The following is a 23120-nucleotide window of genomic DNA, read 5'->3' as shown; positions in this document are numbered from 1 at the left end:
AATAATATTTACCAAAACGGCTGTTGATACAGAAAGCATTCAAATATCTGTATTTATGAGAAAGTGGATTAGGTAGACATCTTTGTTCCGCAATCTGAAGAAATGTATACAGCAAACTTTCAAACAACAGTTTGTGAACATAAATGTACTGAATGGGTATGAATAGCGCGTGTGTACTACTAGCCATACGTATTTACATTAGTATTGAGAGCGTATCACTATGCAACCACTGCTTCACACGCACGCCGATAGTGGTGTGCAATCGGCTATGATGCCCTGTGTGTATGTATGTCAAGTCATACTGTTTAGAGACCTGCGCGAAGAGGGAAACAAATATCAGAGTCCACTTTTACTGGGGTAGTTATGCTCGGATATACCTAGTGTAAGAAAAATAATCCAGTTGATGTTAAATTTCTTTGGATTCTGAAATAGGCAGAGGAAACTCGAAGAGACGATTGCTTATAAATTTCCGCCAGTAGGAGTCGAGGTGTATTGAACACAGAGTGAATAAGATGACCGCCGCTCCACGAGGGCCATTATATAAATGAATTAAAATGTCCAAGAAAAAGGTGAGTAACCCTATCGAAAGAGTTTGAATGGCCATAAAAATTGCTACTTGTTTTATATACGGTTAACATTTTAGGATTTTTTCACATTTCAACTGTTTATCAGTACGCATTTGTAGGCACACATTACTCCGATCACTGACTTAGTATTTCGATTTAGCAAGTATTCTGTCACATGATATCTAAACCTGAATACATATATTTTGTATGTAGTTTGTGTCAAGTGCCTTCTGTGGAATTTCTCTTATTGTATATAACTGATCATTCGAGAAGGTTTGACTCAGGGAAAATTGTTTGGACCCGCATAGCAAGGAGTGATTTATCACTTATCAACATTTGCATGGTAACGGGCCGTGCTTGATGGATAAGCTAAAGTCCCAGACATTCAGTGCTGCACAGCAGAGATTGCTACTACTGCGCGCGCTTTATTTCATTTTATCCTTGGCAACTATGTAAACACAAAACACTGCAACCGTACATTAAAGCCCAGAAACGTTATTTGGGTCAGGAAAGACTGATTAACCCGCATGTGAATAAGGCAAAGAGCACATATCAAATAAGACACGGATAACAACTTCACGTTATAATATGCTTTCAAGTTTATTGATGTTAGAATATAGATCAACACACACTGAATATTTTCCACACAATGTTAAAGCACCGATGTGGTTGGTTATCATTTATTTTCGATATATAATTATAGCTTTTTTGCTAAACGGACTCCTGCATGAATTCAACCTTTCTTTAATCGGTACAATTCTTTTTCTTATTTCTAATCTAGTTCATGTTTGTTATATCACGCAACGAAAGCCATTTGGTTGTTACTAAACTTATATCATAGAGTAGTTAAATAAGTCATTGTGATGATTTTCCATTTCCATTATTCGTTACTGAAGCACCTTAATTAACTTGTAAATCAAATATTTGCACAGTCGCATACATTTGTGTATGTCATTACAATAGTTAAAAGCAGAATTTCTGCTTCAACATATACCTATACAGTTTTATTGAGATTTTCTTTACATGTCAATCCTGTCTTGATTATTTTCTCACATTTGACTTTTTCAGGGGGCAAAGGGGAGATCGAAGGCTGGTCTGGTATGTACAATAATTTTGTCGACACATTTTCGAGAAAGCCTCCCATATCCATTAGTACTTTTCAACATCAAAAGAAAAATTTTTTTAATAAAAAGGACAGCACAAAATATTGAGCGGTGCTGCATGTCAACATCTTTTTATCAATTTCTAAAATAGATGGGGGTTTAAGAAATATCCTCTGATACGTTCTCTCACAAAAATATATAGTAGATCGCCTATTATGAACACAGATTTGCATTTGTTGAAATGGGATGTATTTTACTTCCATGTATTTCGACGCTTGTTAGTTTTCTGCACCAGATAATCATTGGAACCATCGCGGACAGACGTGGCAAAAGAAAGACTACGGGCCAACGGTCATGAGTAGGACGGGTCCGTTCAGAATGAGCAATAGCTAGTGCGCGCTTACTCCATGGGGACTCTCGCTGAATGCTATCAGATTAAGATACGAACACGCCTCCTTCTGGCGTTGAGTAGAATGCAGAGAAGCTGGTGATTGTACGAGTACATATAGCAAACAAGAGGAAGATATTTTAATCTGTTAATCTGATTGCATGCAGCAAGAGTTCACGTGGAATAAGTGCGCAGTAGCTATTGCGACCTTACTCATTCTGAACGGCCCCGTATCCGTTCTCTAATCACTGTCTTTTTTTTTTTTTTTTTTTTTTGCTATACTTGGTCAACTACTGACTACCAGACTATAGCTTTTGTATCTTTTTTATGAAAGCCGTATCACTGCTGATCTGTGTTCCAAATACTGCACCTAAATGCGTCTTTCTCGGGGGGAATTTGTTTAGAATGTTAATTTTATTTAGACTATCAATTATCATGCAGTTTGTGCATAGGCCTATATCCTATATATATATATATATATATATATATATATATATATATATATATATATATATATATATATATATATATATATATGCCTATATGTAATCGTTCATCGATTCAAAGTACATTGAAAAACCTGCAATAAGATTATTAACTTGAGTAAAAGAATAAGCTCTACGCTCCAGATGCTAGGCATGGAGTTTTAGAATGATAAAAACGACCGCGAGGAAATTAATACTTACAGTGATGGCCTAACTGCGATAAGAAATATTCCCCGTACTGGCTACAAAATATATGTCTTAATTAAATTTTGACCTGAAAATACAATTAAGCACTAACATCTATGGAATGGTTATGGTATTAGGTTTTATGATATGTTTTTGCAAGCTGTAAAAATCAGCTTTGGCTAACGACCCCGGGTTATGATGCTTTTTCTCGCAATAAGCTTGTCTTGGTTGTCGCCACACAGGGCGCTCTTTACCACAGGAGATCATAAAAAGACATAGCAACAATAAGTATCAAAATGGCTTCAAAGGGTAGCCCATCGCAAAGTAGAACTGGTTCTAGGGGTAAGGGTGGGTCATCTGCATCGTCTGCAATGTCTTCAGGCCGAGGAAAGCGGAAGGGAAAGTTCAAGGAGACAAGTTTTGATTCTGTACGTATAGGTATAAACGTTGGGCGAGGTGTTTGCCCAAAGCGTGGAAAGTTGTTTACTAATTAATACAAGAAAGTTTATGCAAGCAATATGAATTATAAGAGTACAACGTCATCTACGCATATCAGGCAAGCGTCTCAAGAAATCACGAATTTGATATCTTATAATATATATTTATGAAAGGGACCTTTTTCTTTACATATGGTCATTTTTAATATGAACTTGCCCTTAGAAATTGTTATTGTACCAGTACATTTCAGTAAAGTACATTTACCGTTATTATAAAATGTGAACCGATATCACCATATACTTGTGTACTGCACCATGACTTGTATATTGCAAAAACCTATGGTTAATTTGTTGTTATAATTTAAAGATAAATGTGAGACCAAAATTGTCAATTTGATTCTTTCAGGATGATGAAAAAGACCAGTCTTTGGCCTACAAAGTTTTGTCTTCAGTACAAACCCAGCAGCTCATGGAATTAGATGTTGATCAGTTACAAAGGTTAAAAAATACTTTATTCAAGTTACTATTAGCACTAGTGTGTTTGAAATGTACATGTCTGTCAATACTAGTACATGTATCCATACCATTGCTCACTTACCACTTGGAGATGCATACTGTAATCATTGCTGAAGTTGGTCATTCTTGTATGTAACAGGCATCAAGGCATTAATCCCAAAAATATCGATGGCACTTTTTTTCTTAAGAGTGTTAAGAGTACTTAAATATTTAACATCCATAATTTAAAAGATTTGAACTGTTTCTTCCTTGCCTGCATATATGTTGTCCAACTATGTTTCATTATTTATTAATAAATATCCTCTTTTGAATGTTTAGCAAAATGGTTGAAGTGATGCAGTTGCCAAATCATACAGCTGACCTTAAAGAGGCAGCAATTTTAGACTACTATGTAGCAGGCTTCTGGTGGGGCAAGGAAAGAGGGTTTACTGTACAGCAACTATCAGGGTTTTTCACAGCTTTACACAGAATACTTGAAAATGTTAAAGGTACTAGTTCTGTTATTTGCATTCTTTGATTTGTGTATGGCATTTGTGTGATCATGGACCGTTTTGGTCAATTTTTTTTATTTTAAGAAGTGACCACACAAATAAAAAAAAATATAAGATAAATAGATAAAATATTAGAATAAAATATTCTAATATCTATATATTTATTAGTGAATATGATAAAAACAGATTTTCACCAATAAGTGGTTACAATAATAAAAAGTTGTTTGCCATGCATTCATGTAGACTTGCACAGAAAAAATTTGGAACATTTGCTGTGTATATTTGGAATGGATTATAATAATTCTTTATGGAAAAGTGTTATAAGTAGAAATTGATTACTTTGAAATGATGTGTATTTGGGATATTTTCACATTGTAAGTCTATCACATTTTTAAACCACAATTTAATCTCTTATGATTTCAGACAAGCATCTGTCAATGGTAGACAATTTGAAAGAGTTCAAGAAAATGCTTGTGGGAGTTGGCCAGGAAAACCCAGAATCCCCAGGAGGACTTGAGTTCTTTGATTTAAATCAAGCAAAGATGGTTGCAGATTATCTACATACTAGGTTTGTAGTTGAAATTACATGTGAATTCTTCTTGTCCTTTTAAACAGCATCAATCATTATAATTCAATATATCCAGTTAAGTTCAGAGGTTCCAAGCAAACATAATAGTTAGTACTCTTAATTCTGAAATGGAGCTAATCTTACTTACATGTATATGTCTGTATTCTAGTAATGTGATGAATTATTTTCTCGTTTAGCATTTTTCAGCACTATAAGCTATATGAATTCATATTTTCCCACACACAAGCAGAGGAAATTATTGGTGCTGATGTAAGTATGTGCAGAGTGTATATAATTTTGTGTATTCAGCAGATCTTGATCATGATGAAAAATTTTCTTTTATAATTGAGTGCTGTTTAAACTAGTTAAATAGACATAAGCATCATACAGCATGGTTACATGTTTATTATTATCATGATCATTTTTTATTGCCATACATAAATGCCAGCAAATTAAGACATTACTAGGTAGATAATTAAAAAGTATTTTAAATTTTAGTTGGATGTCAATGTTGCCAAACCTGCAGATATGCCATGGCCACCTCCCCTAGAGGAAGGAGTGCCAGAGGATATTTTTAATGAACACATTCGCACCCCTCCACCAACACCACCCCCTGAAGTGAGCATTTGATCATTTACATATGTCAGCTAACTTCTTTTAATTATTTGAAGTGTCTCAGGATACTTCCTATCAATGCAGGAGTTTTATCATCAATTTGATGTACATTTTTGATGTAAATTTGTTAGTATAAACATGTATAGTTCCATAATGTAACCTCAGATATATTATAATTTAAAATGTTTTTATGTTGTCTGAATACATGCATGTTATTTAATCTCTTTTTTAATGTTATGGCTTTTTCATTTCATGGTAGCCTGAAGCTGAAGATGGAAATGAGACGCCAGATGATACCAGGTCTAAAGAAGAAATTGCTGCTCAGAAGGAGAGAGAAGCTTTTCTCATGGCGGAATTGGGTTCAGATCAGGTTAAGGCCATCCTCAGCAGTGTGGCTAAAGAAATGATAGGAGGGCTTTCAGTAAGTCAATGCAGATGATGAAATGCCTTCCTATGTTTCATACTGGAATTTTATATTTCACAGATTTTCACAATGTCATATTTCATAAAAGAAAATGTCAACATTCTGCAATATGCTTATTGTTACTGAATCTGATTTAGTCACATTTTAGTGTTAGGGTTTTATTATATTGTTCAAAGTACCCGGTAAGTACAAGTATGCTTCTGTTTCTTAGACATATTTCATTTTGGAGCTCAAATGTCATGGTTACATTTTGTCATTTTTATTTTTCATTCCAGACTGAGATGGCATCCAAATTACGAGAAAGAGAAAACTCTATCATCAACAGGATAAACAAAATCCATAAAGTGGCAGACAGCTGAATGTCATACTACTTGTATTTGGAGGGAAAACTAAGAAAGTTAAAAAGACAGTGTTTTAAAACAGCACAAGGAATTCATTGCCTTTATTCTTTACGGTGTGTGGAAAACCAAGTGCAATGATACAGTAATTTTAACTAGACTTAAAAGAACAAATGTGTTAATACACATCAACAGAGCTTTCTACACTGATGAATGTGCGTTCTTTTACATACACCATTGATTTTATTTGGAATCTATAAACCAAACAACTTTAAAGGTTAAATTTTCCCCCTTTCTTTCTTTTATTTTCATTTTTTTAAACATTACTCTAAGATGTGCTTTATATTCAAAAAGCCTCAGCCTTTGTACATATATGTAAATACATTTAATAAAGTCACAGCAGAGGTTCTTTTTTTTTTTGTTTTGTTTTAAGAAAATAGACATTACACTCTTTAACTGCTAGTTTATAAGGTGTCACTGGAAATCATTTCAAACCATTTTCATTTTTGCGAGCGTAATTTCTGTTTATAGATTCTGCTAAAAGAAGTATAAATTAACAAACATTGAAGGCCGTTAATCACACTACCCAGTAAATGTGCCAATTTTCTTAAGTTGTCAGTAAAAAAGCATAAATTTTTGTGTTCTTTCGGAACAACTTATCCTTCTAACCAATAAAAAAGCAGCAATAAGGTTGATTTAATTGGTTGCTTAGCAGTGCTCACTCGCTCTCTTCTAGCTTTCCTATGATAGTAACGGTCCAGGTCACAAGAAGGTAGGCATCAATTTGACTTGCCAGCTCACCTCATTGATAGGAAAAAAGTTCCAGTCTAAATGTTCAAATTATGGCATGTTGGCAAAAAGTATGAATTTAATGGAGCCAAAAGTAATTACTTCAGGACATTTGGAGTTCATTACACTTTCAATATTTTACACTCGCAAAAATAGAATAGCATGCTCATTTCTAAATGTATTTTCAAGTCAGACCTTATGGACTACGCATGTCTATAGGCATATCAGGATATCAATAAGTCAGTCCCCTAAAATAGATCTACCCGCTGTGCCCAAGAAAACCTTCTACTTAAAGGGATAATAACTCTTCGTATGAGATCTATATTTCACAATAAAAACATTGTGAATAGCTCATAGAAATATAATATATTCTGTTTTACGACAAAAACAGCAGTTATAGCTATTATTCTGATATCTGAGATTGTCTCCAGATCACGTGACCTCCACTGATGGCTATACTCTGTTATAATCTCTTAAGAGATTTTAACAAAATACCAAACTTTTTAGAAAAAAACCAGGGACTAACTTTGAATGTAAAAATGGATTCATTAACCATTGGTAAGTATGGGAAAATTGTTGTTTACTCCAGGAAAATTCATTTTTTGGCCGAAAACAAAGAGTTATTATCCCTTTAAGTGAGAAAAACTTTATGTGTGCCCTGTGGAGTAAACTGTTTTATATGACAGAAAAAAAGAGACTAATCAGCCACCATAATTTACAGTGCAACATTACATTAATTATCAGTAAATGGCAAAGATCTATTTAAACACAGGAAATTTCAGATAAATGGCAATCTCATATTTGATAAAATTGTGCCTGCGAATATGTTTAATACTTAGAAAAAAAAAAGCAATATATCTAAATATAAAAAATACAGTAACTCTTAGGCTAAAAGCAAAGGTTTGGGGTTACACATTTTAGTGCACTAGGTTTTTTCATCAGGAAGGAGGGGCCTAAAGTACAAGACCAAACTTGAAGGTGAGATTTTTTTTTTCTCTATTTACTCCGTGTTTGTGAATCACTTTAAAAATCAACATTTGAGCTGCAACAGACGATTATAATCGCTCTTTTGGTCAGTTGAAATACCATTAAAGGTAACTATATTAGCTGCATTCTCAAAAATTTTGTTTTTTGCTTTTTGTACCAGTTCCATAGATGGGACAGTTTCTGACACTTCAGAGAGATACGACGCTGCGGCTCCGGCAACAAATGGACACGCCATGGAGGTACCGCTTTTCTCCTCGGTGGCGTTATTTGCCCAGTTCGCATCACTTTCAATAAATACAGCAGGGGCATAAATGTCCACGCAAGGGCCATTGTTATACTCAGGCACTGCTTGATCAAACCAGTTGGTGCCCCCAACACATAGTGCCTCCTCCTCACTTCCAGGCGAGTACTCGCATGCATCACTGCCGTCGTTTCCAGCGGCGACCACCATGACAATTCCACTATCAACAAGACCAGCGACGGCTGAATTCACGGCTTTAGAATGTGGCCACCGAAGAGAGACATTTACCACAGACTTTCGTTGCGCTGCGCTGACTTGTTTTTGAATCCATTCGAGTCCACCCAGAAAATCAGAACTTGTTCCAGAGCCGTCTGACCTGATGACTTTTACCGCTATGATATTTGCACCTTTGGCCACCCCGTATTTTGTCCCACCCAATATCCCGGCCACGTGGGTTCCATGACCGTTATCATCGGCCGCCGTAGAGGTAATGGAATATCCATAAGTGACACGCCCTCCAAAATCTTCGTGATCTTTATTTATTCCGGTATCCACTACGTATGCGTCCACCCCAGCACCTGTTCCAGAACTGGACATTTTCAATTTGTTGTCAAATGAATCTTCATTTACTGGCGAATCCAGTCTGTCCAGTCCCTGCAATTGAATTGAGCAGGATAAGTCTAGATTACAATTCCTCAAAAAATTCATGTAAAAGATGACCATATCCCACAGATTCAAGTGTTAATGATCGAATGACATTCGAAAGTTTGAATGATGAAGTAGGAAAGTATGGTTGTCTTCAAGAATGGTAGAAGTATTGATCACAGAGCTTAAAGTTTTATATAAGAAGTCAGTTACAAAACTTGACAAAAAACTTTTCTGACGAAAATATTTTACTCTTACCCACGACAGATCACCCGAGGTGCTATACGAGGTACATTGTGTAACTGTAGTTATTAAGTCCGGCTCTATTATTTCAAAGACATCTGTGTTCTCTTGAAGTGTCCGAATTTGGCTGTAATGGTAGTTTCGTTTAAGATTTTATTCAAAACTAGTGCTAGTGACATCAAAAGGTACAACAGATGTTCCATTATGAGCAGATTGTATATATATATATATATATATATATATATGTTTAAAATTGATTATACATATATGTTCAAAATTTCGATACTACTTGAAACAATACATACATTCAGTAATATTACGTGTAAAAGTAAAACATATTTTCGTAATTCATTTTTCTTTGTAGAACGCAGCATTTGCTCTAAATTGAACGTATCTTCGTGGATATTTCTCTATAAATGGACGATTCAGGTGTCCATATGTATCAACGTAAATCTCTCAAATTCGTGGTTGCATGTTGTTGTTTATAAAATAAAGCTTTTTGGCTTACTTACTCTTCACTGATTTTTTTCAGTAGTATAAGGTTACTAGTTCTTCTGATGCCAAACTTGAAACGTCTTGGTCTCCGAATACCGGCACTTGCAAGCGCTCTGATCACTGCAATTAAAATTAAATGTACATAAAGGTAACAGGGCCCTGGAAGAAAACAGTAAAGCGCCTTTATGCGGGCATGCTCAGGTTGTGTGTGTGTGTGTGTGTGTGTGTGTGTGTGTGTATGTATGTGTGTGTGTGTGTGAGAGAGAGAGAGAGGGGGAGGGAGAGAGAGAGAAAAGAGAGAAAGAGTTACAGAGAGAAATAGAGAGAGTATGATTAAATACTAAATCCGTTTTTGTAAACAGAAGAATATAAAGTAAGCAAATTAATTCTTCAGGATACCAAAAAATGATAGAGAAGAGATTTTACCTTCGCGATTCGTAACATTGTTGAGCACCTTGACCAAGTATTGACCTTCCACAGCACTCTCAAGTCTGCTAACCATTACTCTTCTCACTTTGTGATAAGAATGGAAGAGATAAAACAATGATAAAATAATAACATCAAACACAATTCGTCTTTCTTACACTCACACACACATTTCTATAAATACTACCACATTGCAACAATTTCCTAACCTTATGGCTATTAGGTAGACTTCAGAAAGGATTAAAATCACTATATATGGTATTATCGCGTGCGTTTGTGTGCTTGTGCACGCGGTGAATTACTGCAGTATTCTTTTACAAATAGAACATTCTATTCTTGTTTAAATGAGTCGACTGAACCTCTTCGGCTTCATATCTCATATTTGGGTCTCTGTGAATACATTGATAAACTCAAGTGGACAAAAAGTTGCAGTGACTGTGATCAGGGTAATCAAAACCTCCTTTAAAAATAATAATCTGTTTCACCTGAAAAAATTACTAAATAGATGTGCATGCAAATATAACAAAGTTTTGCTATTAATTCACACTTTTCTTCGTAATTTATCCGTAAGAAAATGCAGATATTTTCAAAAAAGCTGAACAAAAGAATAATGGGCAGACTTTTTCCTATAATCTGTACAAAACCTAGCTACTTTAAATAACACACATATAAATGGCGGCTCACCGTTAGTTTAACGTTCCTTTACTAAATGTTACTAAATCAATCTACATGCCCTTTCTTTAAACATTTATGCAATTATCTTTAAAAGTATCATCCTCGGATGTATTTTACAAATCGCATATAACTATATTTTTGGCACACCTGTAAGTATCATTATCTATTCCTTGATCTATTACATCCCCTATTTAAGTACGTATGTCATACAAACAAACTGGCAGCTAATCTGTAAATTACTTGGCAAATTAACATGTTCATTATACTGTTAACAATGCAAAGACCTAATTGGGATGTGGTCTGGGCTAGTAAGGAAAAGTGGACTAGATTGGGGTCTGGCCTGTGACGTGTGTGTGTGTGTGTGTGTGTGTGTGTCACTGCTTTATTTAGCAATGTGATGAATCACCATCTGTGATCACGTTCTCATAAAATCCAGTCCAATAACCGAAAAACCGCAGGAAAGCATTTCCGGAATATAATGCCTTGAGATGACAAACTACAATCACCTACAAGACTAGTTAAAAAGGTACTTAACTGTTATGTATTGAGCATGTTCTTACTATTGTCATCATTTAGAGGCTTTCAAATATTTCAACACGCTTTTAAATAATTTAGAAATATCATCCAAATCCTTACTTTCATAGGCACAACAATGAGGCTTCAGAATAAATTTTTCATGATTTTCGTGAGAGAACAGAGCGTGACATTTGTCATTAACCATAACAATATCAATCTAGAGCTGTTAACTCTTCATTTTAAACGAGACCTGTCCCTTTATGCCTTTAGGCTCCATAGTCCGTTCGAAGCAGCCAGTTCCCGCCTGCTGACAAGACATTTAAAAGGAAGCATATGTGTATCGACCATTTGTATAGAAAGCGCGTTTAACAGCGTAGCGAAAGTAGTAATTTTTTCTTTTCGGTCACTAGCTCACTAACTTTTCTAACGTAATAACTGCACCAATGTCAGACATTCTGGGATGTAATTTCCAACTCATTTTGATGTCTCACATGCGGCATTTTGTATCCCTTTTTCACGCGCATAATAGTAAAACAGTCTTTTAAATACATTTTTTTGTTTAAAAATTACATATTCGGGAAGAATTTCTTTTTTAATCTTAATTATGCATTTCATATATTGCTTTTCTGTTTCATCCTTCTGTAAATTATTAAGCACATGCATTATTCAGTTGATAATGGTGCAGCGGATAACCAAATATAACTGCATGTTTCAAGTTCACAGATAGAGACTCGTCTGTAAAAATCGAACTTGTATGTGTCATCGAAATGACAGCTGTAGGTAGAAACTGGTTTAAGCATACATTTTAAAGAAAGATCGAAATTTGTAGAAATATTTAAGAAGTCGTTTCAATTATTAATTTTTTTCTGAGCCACCATTTTCTTCTCTGTAATCATACCTTACCTTTTCCAGGTCTGTCGTCCAATGTAAATCCTGGTGGGTATTTTCCACGACTAATGCTGGGCTTGTTCCTGGCGTTCTCATTTGAACTGTCTGGAGCAGAACCCTGTGCAGTTTCATGGTTCACGTCAGAGTCGCTGCTGTCCGTCTTCACAGCTTCCGTGTTTTTCCATAGAGCGATGACCATGATGAGACATATGAGGAGTTTTCTGCCCTTCATGTTGGCTGTTGGTTTGTCGTATAATCTGCAAAGAGTTAGGGTTTGCGGTAAAAGGTGGTTCATTTATAAAAGCGGTTTTGCACCGGGAGGGTCTTATCATGAGAAAAAAACTTTGGTTACTGTCGAATGACGTAAACTCGTTGTATTGGCCACGCCCAGCACTCGGGTACATGTATGACATGCTAATTGCTATACAACCTTCATCATATAACTGCATTAGAACTGCATAACTGCAAAAAACATCTGTTTCCGGACGAATTTACAAAGTCAAGTTGCTGTTCAGCCTTTTTTCATTTCCTTTTTTTTTTTTTTTTTTTTTTTTTGCCTTTGCTATTTTGTCAAGAGGGGCCCATTGTACATTTTTGTCTCCCGTGATGGTCACTTATTATTTTCCGAGATGCATGAAGCGTTCATATTATTCAGCGTGATCCGTGTAGAACCCTATTCCCGTGACTCATGATTCTGGCTTTTTATTCTTCGCCAGTCCTGAAACGAAGCCATTATACTCGGTTATGATCACTTTTCGACTTGTTTAGCTTTTGAACTAACTATCTGTAACCAGGTCAAACTCGATCGGTTGTAAAATAGATTTGTTTCAGAACGGGACACAAATGGAAGGAGAACACGAATCGGAAGAAGTTTGTCAAGGTACATGTGTTGGGCAACAAGCAAGAAGGTCTCTTCAAAAATAATAAGATGTTACCGAGACTCAATCCAGTCCAACCCAATTAGACCTATATACAAACTAGCATAGCATCCATTTTTCGCAAACAAAAAAAGCTTACCATTCATTAAATACCGTATGTCTATAGTATGAACTCTATAAAGGCTGGAACACTTGCAGTTTTGTTCCCTTTGTCACTTGAACTTACATTGTCAACAAGCTGCCGTGGTGCACAATGTACAATGTGCAATGAGCTTTGGGAAATTGGATGCAAATTTAGAAAAATGAATAAGAGCATCTATTTGTGGCGCATGAATAGTCATGGCGCTTTGGAATCCCCTATTAAATTCATCGTGATTGTTAATATGCAGAAATGGGTCATATATTAACAGCAACCTTGAATACGATAGTCAGAAAATTTGCCCAATGCCAGTATGTCTGAAGAGACCTTTTGAAGTATTTTTAACATATCAAATTTATAAAACAAGAAATTTCCATGCCACAATATATGAAATAAAATATCGACATTTTATGCAAAATACCAATACATCTGTGCTATGGAGAAAGACACCCCCCGGAAAATAATGAAATATTAATATATATACAATAATATTGAACCAGGATCCATGATATGAATATAATTGTTCATATAAGTTATTAATTACAGCTGATCGGAATAAATATGTCATTTGACAAACATCGTTCATTAAAAAATAAGGGCTCTAATAAATATAGTCCTCAAAGCATCGCCTATTTCCGTAGTTAATAAAATTATTCGCATTTGTTCAGGAAATCGGTTGAACGAAGACCAGAATAATGCACGATGAAATATATATGTATGCATGTAATGAAAAAGCATATAACCTATTTGTCCTAAAATAACGCATAAATTGTTAACCTAAAAAACCCTGTAAAGTTGCCCTATTGACAGGGTACGTTTAACATATGACATAGAGCAATATCGTTTGGATGGAAATTTGTATGGTCTAATATCAAAGTTGCATGTTCTCAGTAATATCTGAATTGTACATCCTCTTCTGTAGGCGTGTGTTAAACATGGCCAAATATATTTATATCTCATTCATTATGTTTAAGATACACGCAAGCACGTAAGCAACGAAATGCTCAAAAACATGTTCCAGACCCAGTCATCTAGCTTCTTAAAAGTCGTGTTATCAGTGCTTCATTTGCCATAGAGATTGCGATAGGTCGATTTCAGCAAATTAACTATATATAGACAACAGGTGTGCGTCATTTCCTTTTATAGTGACACCAGCGGAATATCATCAAAACACCTGTTGAAGTACAATTATTTCAAATCGATAGGAACCAATACCAGCACATGTTCTCTAGTTTATGCAAGATGTTGGTCACTCCCACACTAGCAGCCATATGGCACATTAGTTTAACTACATGTACATGTCGTTTTTTTTTCACGCTATCATGCTGGATTCTCTACATAAAAGTACTCAAACACCCTTGAATGAAAAGACTTGACAGACTCATTAGCAGTGTATTTAAATAGTAAATAAGTACATCAATAAAAAATATAGTATTTAAGTAAACAAAAACTTTCGTTGGTTGTTTTATCTATCCTGTTTATGTGGTTTGCTTCAAATACTTATATGAATCTCACATACTAAATGACAGTAAAACACAACTCCCAAAGAAAACCAGGTTAATTTCTTTTGATATCATTATATGTACATATTAGAGACAGAACACTTTAACTTAGAATAAAGGCGTAAAACTAAAAGAATGTAAAACTGGAACTAAGTTTACTCACTGCTATTGATTCTTCCAGTTCCGGAAAGTATGTGTCTGTCCTATCGTCTCCCAACAGTGAAATAAACATGGCCTATTCAAGGTGTGGAACAGACCTCATTTGTCATCGCCATTATTATGACTGATACAAACCTTGTCTAATTCGTGTGCTGCATACACACTTTAGGCACAACTCCTACTCATTTGTTAACAGTACATGTGAAGTGGAAACAATGCAAGCTTGGGGAAATAAACCCCCATTAGCCAAAATCAGGCTAAAAACGCCTTTATATAATACCGGCTGTTATAATATCATCATAAAATGTTCATGGACTCCATTTATCCTTTGAACTGGTCACTGCTCATTTTGCTGATATGTAATATTTGCAGTTTTGGAGGAAAGGCGTTATTTTCAGTTTTTTGGTTCTCTCTATTAGCTGGGGTCGTGTCAAAAAAATCTAAGGCTAATGGCGCGGTGCATGAGTACTACAAAAGGGCGCGACCGATTTTCTAACAATTACTCTGTTTAGATTTTATCATCTTTAACGTTAAATTACAATTGTCACTGCACTTTTGTAAACAAGACAGCCAAAGGTCGGTTTAAAAGATCTTATCAAAAATCCGTTGCACGCGACTGTTCTTCATACCGTCGGCAATAACAACATTAATTGTGGTGATTTTACCTGCACCTGTTACGGAGTCATCCCTCGAAACGATTGCTATAAGCAGCCCGTAAGTATTATCCGCTTCCAAGTGCTTCAAAAGCATGACGCCTTTAAAGTATAACAGCTCTACCTGCATACTCCCTTTACAAGTGTATGCCAGTAACAACTTATTAATATGGCCTTAATAAGAAATCTTGGATTTTGTGTATTATTTTGCATTTCAAAGACCGACTACCCTATATTTCAGGGCTTATATCTTTAAAGAGAAAAATATTTTATTATTATTATTATTATTATTATTATTATTATTATTAATTTACATAAACCGTCAGGCAGTTTTCTTATGGTATAGGAAACTAATCTCAGTCCAAGTGGTTTTTTTTAAATTAAGATATATCTATGTATATTTGGAAAAAAGGACTTTCTTCCCGTATATGGTTGTTCTAAAAATAAAATAAATAAATAAAGAAGTAAATAAATAAGTTTAAAGCTATGTAGATAAATAGATACAGATTATTAAAATGCTTATACTGTACGCAGTGGATTTTTCAAGGAATATTTTATTCTGCTGTTCTACATGTCTTATCAGCCTAAATAGTGCGTTTTTAAAAAATCTCACTGTTAGCCAAAATACTTCCAAACCAAAGTGCAAATTGTTCGTCAAATCTATAGCACTGATAGATGTTTTATCAACTTAAAGATGATCTAGTGCTGACCACTTTAAATGATCTGTTGGAGGCTTTAATTCGGGAAGAATCCTTGAAATTCTCGTATGTCGCTCTCTAACATGTTAGCAAAGAAAGGTTGTTTTTATATATAGTTGCTGTGTTCTGTTTTGCTGTATGTGCAAAAACCTAGGCATCAAATGCATAGCACATATTTTTACCGTAAGTTGTTTTAAAGTCATTTAAAGTCTCTCATTGGAGATATCTATTTTCAAAGAATGTAACAGAATGTGTGTGTTTGCGATATAGCGTTTGAATATCTTGCTATGTTTAAAAAGGTGCGCCTAATTTTGCGTTTAATAATTTACAAAACATTAATTTCGCATGGCTGTGATAACAGTTATCAGTACACACCAGGGAAAAATTGTCATGAAATAAAACCACAACCTCAACAAAACAAGACATTATTTGTAAAACACATACTTCTTCGAACAGAACAATTTACACGAAAAACTCCTTTTAAAAGTAAGTCTTAAATATCTGAAATGGATGTCATGGCTACCTTCTATAAATAAACACAGTTATTTTATTTTATTTTAATTAATCTGTGTTATATCCGAAAAGGTTGGGTATATTTTACTGTAGCGGGTAGACTGAAGAAAACAACAACAAAAAAATTACGCATTAAATAGTAAGATCTCTTCTAACATGTGATCTGCAACAATCGATTGACGCATTCTGACGCCAAGGTGGCGTTTATGAAGTCGAAATACAGAACAGCGGCTGCTGTTGAATACAGAAGAGATTCGACTTCAGCCACTAGATTTTTTGAAGGCACGACTTCTTCTGGTAGGGCAGAGAGATACACAGCCGCTGTCCCGGCAACGAACGCTGTTGCAGACGAAGTTCCACTTTGAAGCATGGTTGCTGTGTGATTGGTATACCAGTCACTCTTTATTTGCAACCCAGGGGCATAAATATCCACACAAGAACCACTGTTAAAACTGGACACTACATTGTCTAACCAGTCTGTTGCCCCTACGCATATTGCCAACGGTTCACTGCCTGGCGAATACTGACAGGCGTCCCCTCTATCGTTTCCAGCGGCAGCGACGACGACAATACCGTCTTTTACCAGGCCTTCGACGGCAGAATTAGCAGATTCAGAGAGTGGCCAACGGAGAGAAACATTAACCACAGATTTCCGTTTTGTTATTCTAATTTGATCTTGGATCCACTGTATCCCGTTGAGAAAGTCAGAAACTGTTCCAGTGCCGTCTTTGTCTATTACTTTCACCGCAATTATATTGGCGTCTTTGGCCACCCCGTATTTTGTCCCACCCAATATCCCGGCCACGTGGGTTCCATGACCGTGATCATCAGCCGCCGTAGAGGTAATGGAATATCCATAAGTGACGCGCCCTCCAAAATCTTCGTGATCTTTATTTATTCCGGTATCCACCACGTAAATATCCACCCCTATGCCAGCTGTGGTCATCTTAAATGATGAATCATAGGCAACTGCCAGGTCCACATTGTCCAGTCGATCGAGGCCCTATAAAAATATGACGTGCATGTTAGAATAAAAAAATTTATTGGTTTCAGCACATTTTTTAGGAAAAAGCTATGTCCTAATAATTACATATTACAACAATGACAATCTAAAATGAAAACCTTTACATACATAAAACAGCACGATTAATGATTATACATGTATTTATTTATTTATAGTTTCAGGGGGTCTTATTTGGATTGATTGTAAATGGAAGCTTAGTGTTTCTACACCAAAAGGGAGTACTATACCATGGTTCGTTTTCAACATTAAACAGTCCTGTTGCTAATTGAACGCCGGGAATTGAACGCTTTAATATTAATACCAGCGACTCAATGAGAAAGTGTCTATTTTCCCAATTTTAATAAAATTGAATTCTGTCACTGAAATAATTAGTCCTTTAGGTTACAGATCAATATCCTGGTTTAGTAACCACAATCCTGTCATCACGTATTCTGCAATAGAGCTTACCTGGCAAGTATGCGGTATCTAAAAATACAGACGGCAACAACAATATATACTATCAGTCAATGGGAAACCCCCTCAGTTTCGTTTACAGGGGAATAACCTTTCTGCTCTTCCAAATTTGGTAATGTTTTTTCACATTACTTATTATCTATTATAACATTTAAATAAAATACAACATTATTTATTTAAAATAAAGATAAACATTAAAAAAATTGTTTCAAACAACCGAACGACCCAATTTCCTTTGGCGCACAGTACAGCATTTATATTGGTAAGAGAGAAAAACCCTAATGTAGATTGTAGCTACCACCCAGGCTATTACTCGAACTCAAATCCATTTATATATGGGAGACTCCGACCACTTTAATCAGAGCCGGTCTCGACCCCGGTCAGGACTTCGTCAAATCACTCAACTACTGCCATAGCTGAGTGAAGGGACGTGAGTCATTGGGTCCTAGCCTGGGTGCCAGCAACACTGGTGCCTTGGGTGGAACACAGCAAATGGCTTGGGTTGATATGTGGCTCGCTATGGTAGTGAGGAGGTGAAAACCTCTTTTTAAAAGTATTTTTTCTCCGATGAGTACTTTAAGTAGAAGGTGGCTGTAACGTTTCATAATTTCAAGGGCAAAAACAGAGATCCTGCGTGTAAGCAGATATCCAAATAGGCATACAATCCCTCTTAGTTTCTTCTTTAACCCCCCCCCCCCCTTTTATCATCTGATGTGTGTGAGGGGGTGTTATTAATGAAAGAGTAGGCCTGAAATATCTGAACATTATAATATCTAAATGGACACGGGCGGTCAAAAATAATATAAACAGGCGGTCAAAAAATAAAGACCCCCTAACGTTATGTCCGACGAGAGTACCTCTGTGTCATGGTGTTTGATGTTTAAATAACACTCGTACTTGCTCGATTCTTAACAGTTTATCATTTTGAAATTTTTCAAATAGTTAGGCTGCTTCACTGAATTCAGAAACATTTAAACTAAACACAAACAAATACACATACACAGAGACAAAATATAATGAAAAACACCACTCACCCATCGATAAAATCCCGAGGCGTTGTATGTGGTACATGTAATATTTGTGATGAGATCCGGTTCAATCAATTCAAATACATCTGTATACTCCTGAAGTTCTTCAAGCTGTCTAGGTAGAATAATACGATATCTTAGAAATGGAAAATCAGAAATAGGTACACAAATATACACGTTCAAGCGAATTCAACTGCTTTAATTTTTATTCTGCATTACAAATGAAATACTCACTTTTCACTCACGTTCTTCAGCCATACGAGATTGCTGTTGTCCCCAAACTGGTGGCGCATTCGGTATGGAAGTTTTGCATGAGCGAAAGCTTTGCCAGCTAAACGTAAAAATATATGTATTCACGAATCATAGTCTTGTTTGAAATGGCCTTTACAAAAAGTTTTGTACTTGTCGCACTGCGCTTGGTTGCAACACCTTAATGGGCAAGTACATCGCTCACATCATTGAGTTCTTTTGAGATAGTTCTCCATTAAAATAACTCTATGACTGAAAAGGGGCTAAACAACGAGAAAGGTTGGATTAATGCATTTCATCTAAGAGAGAGAGAGAGGAGGAACAGACACAATTTACAGGCAGTCACTTTGCATTACGACCTCACTTTATAACATAACGTACCTTCGTAATCTGTACAATTACTCCACAATTTGAATATAAATTGGTTTTCAACAGCTAGACCAGGTTTCACAGCCTTAATTCTCTTCACTAAATGACGAAAATAAACAATAAATACGAAATGTAAGTTAAACGCCCATCTATCAATCTTTTAAATGTTTTCCTACAAGGCAATGTATGAGACAAAAAAAAAAAAAAAAAAAAAAAAAAAAAAACATTACACGTATTAAAAGAATTTTACACACGTCCTTTTCTTTTGGTGAGGAAAAAAATCCAGGTAAACGAGAAAAAGTGCAAAATATTAATTTTCAATAAAGCTGGAAAAACAGAACAGCACCTAAAATTCACAATAAATGAAAACATCCTGGAAAACGTTACAGAATATACTTATCTAGGTATCACCTTCACCAATACAGGTAACCTCAAGAAAGCAATGCACAATCTAAAACAAAAAGCAATGAAGGCCATGTTTGCGCTTAAAAGCACTTTATCCTCCCAAAACATATCTAATCCACTATTACAAATGAAACTATTTGATAGAACTGTAAAACCAATTTTACTCTATGGTAGTGAGGTATGGGGTCAGGAAATTCTCAAACAAAAATCACTAAGCCTAAATGAAATCAATAACACGTCGTTCGAGCAAATTCACTTAAAAATGTGCAAATGGGTATTAGGAGTGAGAAAAACTGCCAGTAATAATGCCTGCAGAGCAGAATTGGGTAGATACCCAATCCTTACAGATATAATTAAATCCATGCAAAAATACCACATCAGACTTAAAAATCTCCCGAATACAAGAATACTGAAACAAACATTAAGCGAAGAAAAACACCTGAAAATAGATAATTGGACTAAAACAGTGGCAGCATTTAGACAGAATTGGGGAATTCAACATTGGGATGAAACACCAGACCTAGAAAAAGAAATTAATCTAAAAATCGAAGGCCTTTTTTGGGAAGAATTGAACAAGGAGAACCACAATAAACTGCGTACATGTACATATCGAAAAATTAAAAACTCATACGCTCTTGAAAATTACTTAAAAATGAACGCCACAAGCTCAGACAAAAAATACATTGCCAAAATGAGAATTAGTGACCACGAGCTGGCGATAGAGAAAGGCAGGCACATGAAAATCACCCTGGAACAAAGAACCTGCACAAGCTGTAAAACGGAAATAGAGGATGAGAAACATTTCTTCCTCACATGTAGTAAATACCAAATAGAGCGACAAAATATGTTCAGTTCCCTCCCAAACACTGTGAGACAAAATTATGAATTAGCAGGCAGTGATCAGAAACTATTCATCCTCCTCAACCCTCAAGATCAGAAATCACTAAAAGCATTATCACAGTATATACAGTTAGCAGCACGATGAAGTAGCACTTTTTCTTTTTACGTAAGCACAATATGGTAGATTCTGTAGTAGCTAGACTAGACAGCAAACAATGTTAAATTGTAACATTCAAAGCTGAATAAATTATTATTATTAAAAAAAAAAAAAACCTCGAACGAAAAAAAATAATAAAGAAGATTGCACTAGTATGTATTCGAATTGCTTGTCCTTGTAGATATTGCAATATTGAAAACAGAAGGATATCTATATAAGCCTATTCCATTCCCGTTGCTGAGTAAGTCTAGGCGGGTTTCATCCTAGAATTGTTTTTACCTTTGCCTGGGTGTTCCATCATCTTTAAACCGAATGGGTATTTTCTGCGTCTCTTTCTCTCTTTCTTTTTTTCATCGTCCTCAGGTTTAGGTTTGAATGGGTAGCTCTTCTCTGGAAGAATTCGTTGGGGTTTTGGGGGCCATCTTGGGGGCCACAAATGGGGCCAAACCCCGTAGCCTTTTGGTTTATTAAATGGTATCCCTAAAGCTATCGCGATCGGTGGCCACGTTTCAGGTTCCTTTGGGATATATCTCGGAGGTTCATACTTAGGCCACGGAAACGTAGGGTTTCCATATGTGTGATATTTTTGTGAAGGCTTGCGGATATGCTGTGTAGTAGATTTTATGGGTTTGATAGTGCTGCGGGTTTGAGCCCCAAGCAAAGTGTGACAAAGAAGAATGCACGTGATATATCCCGACTTCATGGTGTCTCTTGACTACTGTAAAACAACACGAAAAACAAATAGACATTTTGGTTGTTTCAAACAAAGAACTCATTAAAATTTCCGGAGACAAAATCTTACGGACAAGTGGTTAGCGCGCGCCATGGTAGCACTGATAATTGCTAAAACTGCGAATTGTCTAATTACGAAGGAAAGGGTTTTGAAAGTTGTATTTATCAGTGTCTATGGGACTAAGGGCTACCTGGTTGCTGTATAGCACAGCTATCAGTGGTCACTACACATGTACCTAGGTTGACACTGACTGTTGAAAAGTTACTACTACATTTTAATATTTTCCTTTGTTACCTCCGCAAAGGAGGTTATGTTTTCACCCCTGTTTGTTAGTCTGTTTTTATTTATACGACAAGTACACCTACCTTCACCTAAACAGGTAACTTGAAATCGGCCACAATGCAATCAAAGACAGTGTTTCTATACGGTGATATTTTCTCCTTTTCATCCGTCATTCCAATCCCAAGAATGACGCGTCTGCCCGACTGTCATGTTTACATATACCCTGAACGTCTATAATGAAGACCTGTTAAGATTTCCGAAAAAAAAAAAATTTCAAGCAATAGAAATTAAATTGTCTTTTAACTTTACACAGTTACTCTAGCCAGAAAGTATCCCCATACGGATGCCTCAGAGACTGTAAATTTGCATTTTTATAACTTTAATATCTGAAGTGGAACTTTTTACGCGAAATAAATTGCTATTAATCACTGCTAATATGTATGTAAGGATAAGTCCTAGTACAAGCGTGTCATCACCGTGAGTTAAGTCCGTTGCCGGAGAGTGTGCGCTGCGTTTAAATGGCGGGTGCCAGTAGCCTTATATTGTACCCTGATGTTGTCTCTAGGCAGGCATGCATTTTCAGCACGGTTACTGAAAAATATTTGGACAAAGAGAACTTTTTTCATTTTTTTAAAAATTTACATGCACTGAAAGCGAAAACGGACGTGCTTAAATAAAACCCATATAAAAACATTGCCTTAATATGACCACATTGTTGGTGGCATGTTGAAATGGAAGTCCATGAAAATGTGAAATTCATTAAAATAAAATAAGGTGCCTTCCATAGTTTATGAGTAACCAGTTTTGTTATATGGTCGAGATTGGTATTATAATAATAATCATCATAAAACTACATGGAAACATAAAACTTACGTAATACATTAAAAAAGATTGAGTGTTTTCTATTCTGAAGTCCAGATAAAAACAAGGATTTATCCTAATGATGATTACAGACAAGCAATTAAACCAGCTTGGTTTGTGCCGTCAACCTTCATAGTCATATGGTATTTCAAAGT

The 23120-nt window shown here is 35.7% G+C and overlaps 3 protein-coding genes across 5 annotated transcripts; 1 reads left to right on the top strand and 2 right to left on the bottom strand.

Moving 5' to 3' along the window:
* The first annotated feature begins 241 nt into the window (after positions 1-241).
* LOC106152571 (ciliary-associated calcium-binding coiled-coil protein 1) lies at positions 242-6525 on the top strand. Of its 2 annotated transcripts, XM_013526197.2 has the most exons (9): positions 242-569; positions 1635-1664; positions 3572-3663; positions 4000-4169; positions 4596-4740; positions 4938-5010; positions 5239-5358; positions 5615-5776; positions 6055-6525. In XM_013526197.2, the coding sequence occupies exons 1-9, from the start codon at positions 555-557 to the stop codon at positions 6136-6138; spliced, it is 891 nt and encodes a 296-aa protein (XP_013381651.1). In that variant the 5' UTR covers positions 242-554; the 3' UTR covers positions 6139-6525. The 2 variants fall into 2 exon arrangements, with proteins under 2 accessions (XP_013381651.1, XP_013381650.1); XM_013526196.2 differs by lacking the exons at positions 242-569; positions 1635-1664 and adding an exon at positions 2690-3156.
* Positions 6526-6967: 442 nt separating this feature from the next.
* On the bottom strand, positions 6968-14902 carry LOC106152641 (uncharacterized). Of its 2 annotated transcripts, none has more exons than XM_013526310.2 (6): positions 14705-14902; positions 12038-12279; positions 9944-10030; positions 9535-9637; positions 9038-9149; positions 6968-8788 (listed from the first exon to the last, which is right to left on the bottom strand). In XM_013526310.2, exons 2-6 carry the CDS (start codon positions 12252-12254, stop codon positions 7937-7939), a joined length of 1371 nt encoding a protein of 456 aa, XP_013381764.2. In that variant the 5' UTR covers positions 12255-12279; positions 14705-14902; the 3' UTR covers positions 6968-7936. The 2 variants fall into 2 exon arrangements, with proteins under 2 accessions (XP_013381764.2, XP_013381766.2); XM_013526312.2 differs by lacking the exon at positions 14705-14902 and adding an exon at positions 13040-13168.
* A 965-nt stretch (positions 14903-15867) lies between these two features.
* LOC147764866 (uncharacterized) lies at positions 15868-22436 on the bottom strand. The gene is made up of 6 exons (XM_013526308.3): positions 22188-22436; positions 21369-21807; positions 19700-19786; positions 19304-19400; positions 19076-19184; positions 15868-17567 (listed from the first exon to the last, which is right to left on the bottom strand). The coding sequence occupies exons 2-6, from the start codon at positions 21790-21792 to the stop codon at positions 16716-16718; spliced, it is 1569 nt and encodes a 522-aa protein (XP_013381762.2). The 5' UTR covers positions 21793-21807; positions 22188-22436; the 3' UTR covers positions 15868-16715.
* Between the last annotated feature and the right edge of the window lie 684 nt (positions 22437-23120).

Source organism: Lingula anatina, chromosome 1 (genome assembly GCF_051362555.1).
Source record: "Lingula anatina isolate TDL-2025a chromosome 1, LinAna3.0, whole genome shotgun sequence".
NCBI classification, from domain to species: domain Eukaryota; kingdom Metazoa; phylum Brachiopoda; class Lingulata; order Lingulida; family Lingulidae; genus Lingula; species Lingula anatina.
The sequence above is the reverse complement of the archived record's forward strand: the minus strand, read 5'-3'. Positions and strand labels throughout refer to the sequence as shown.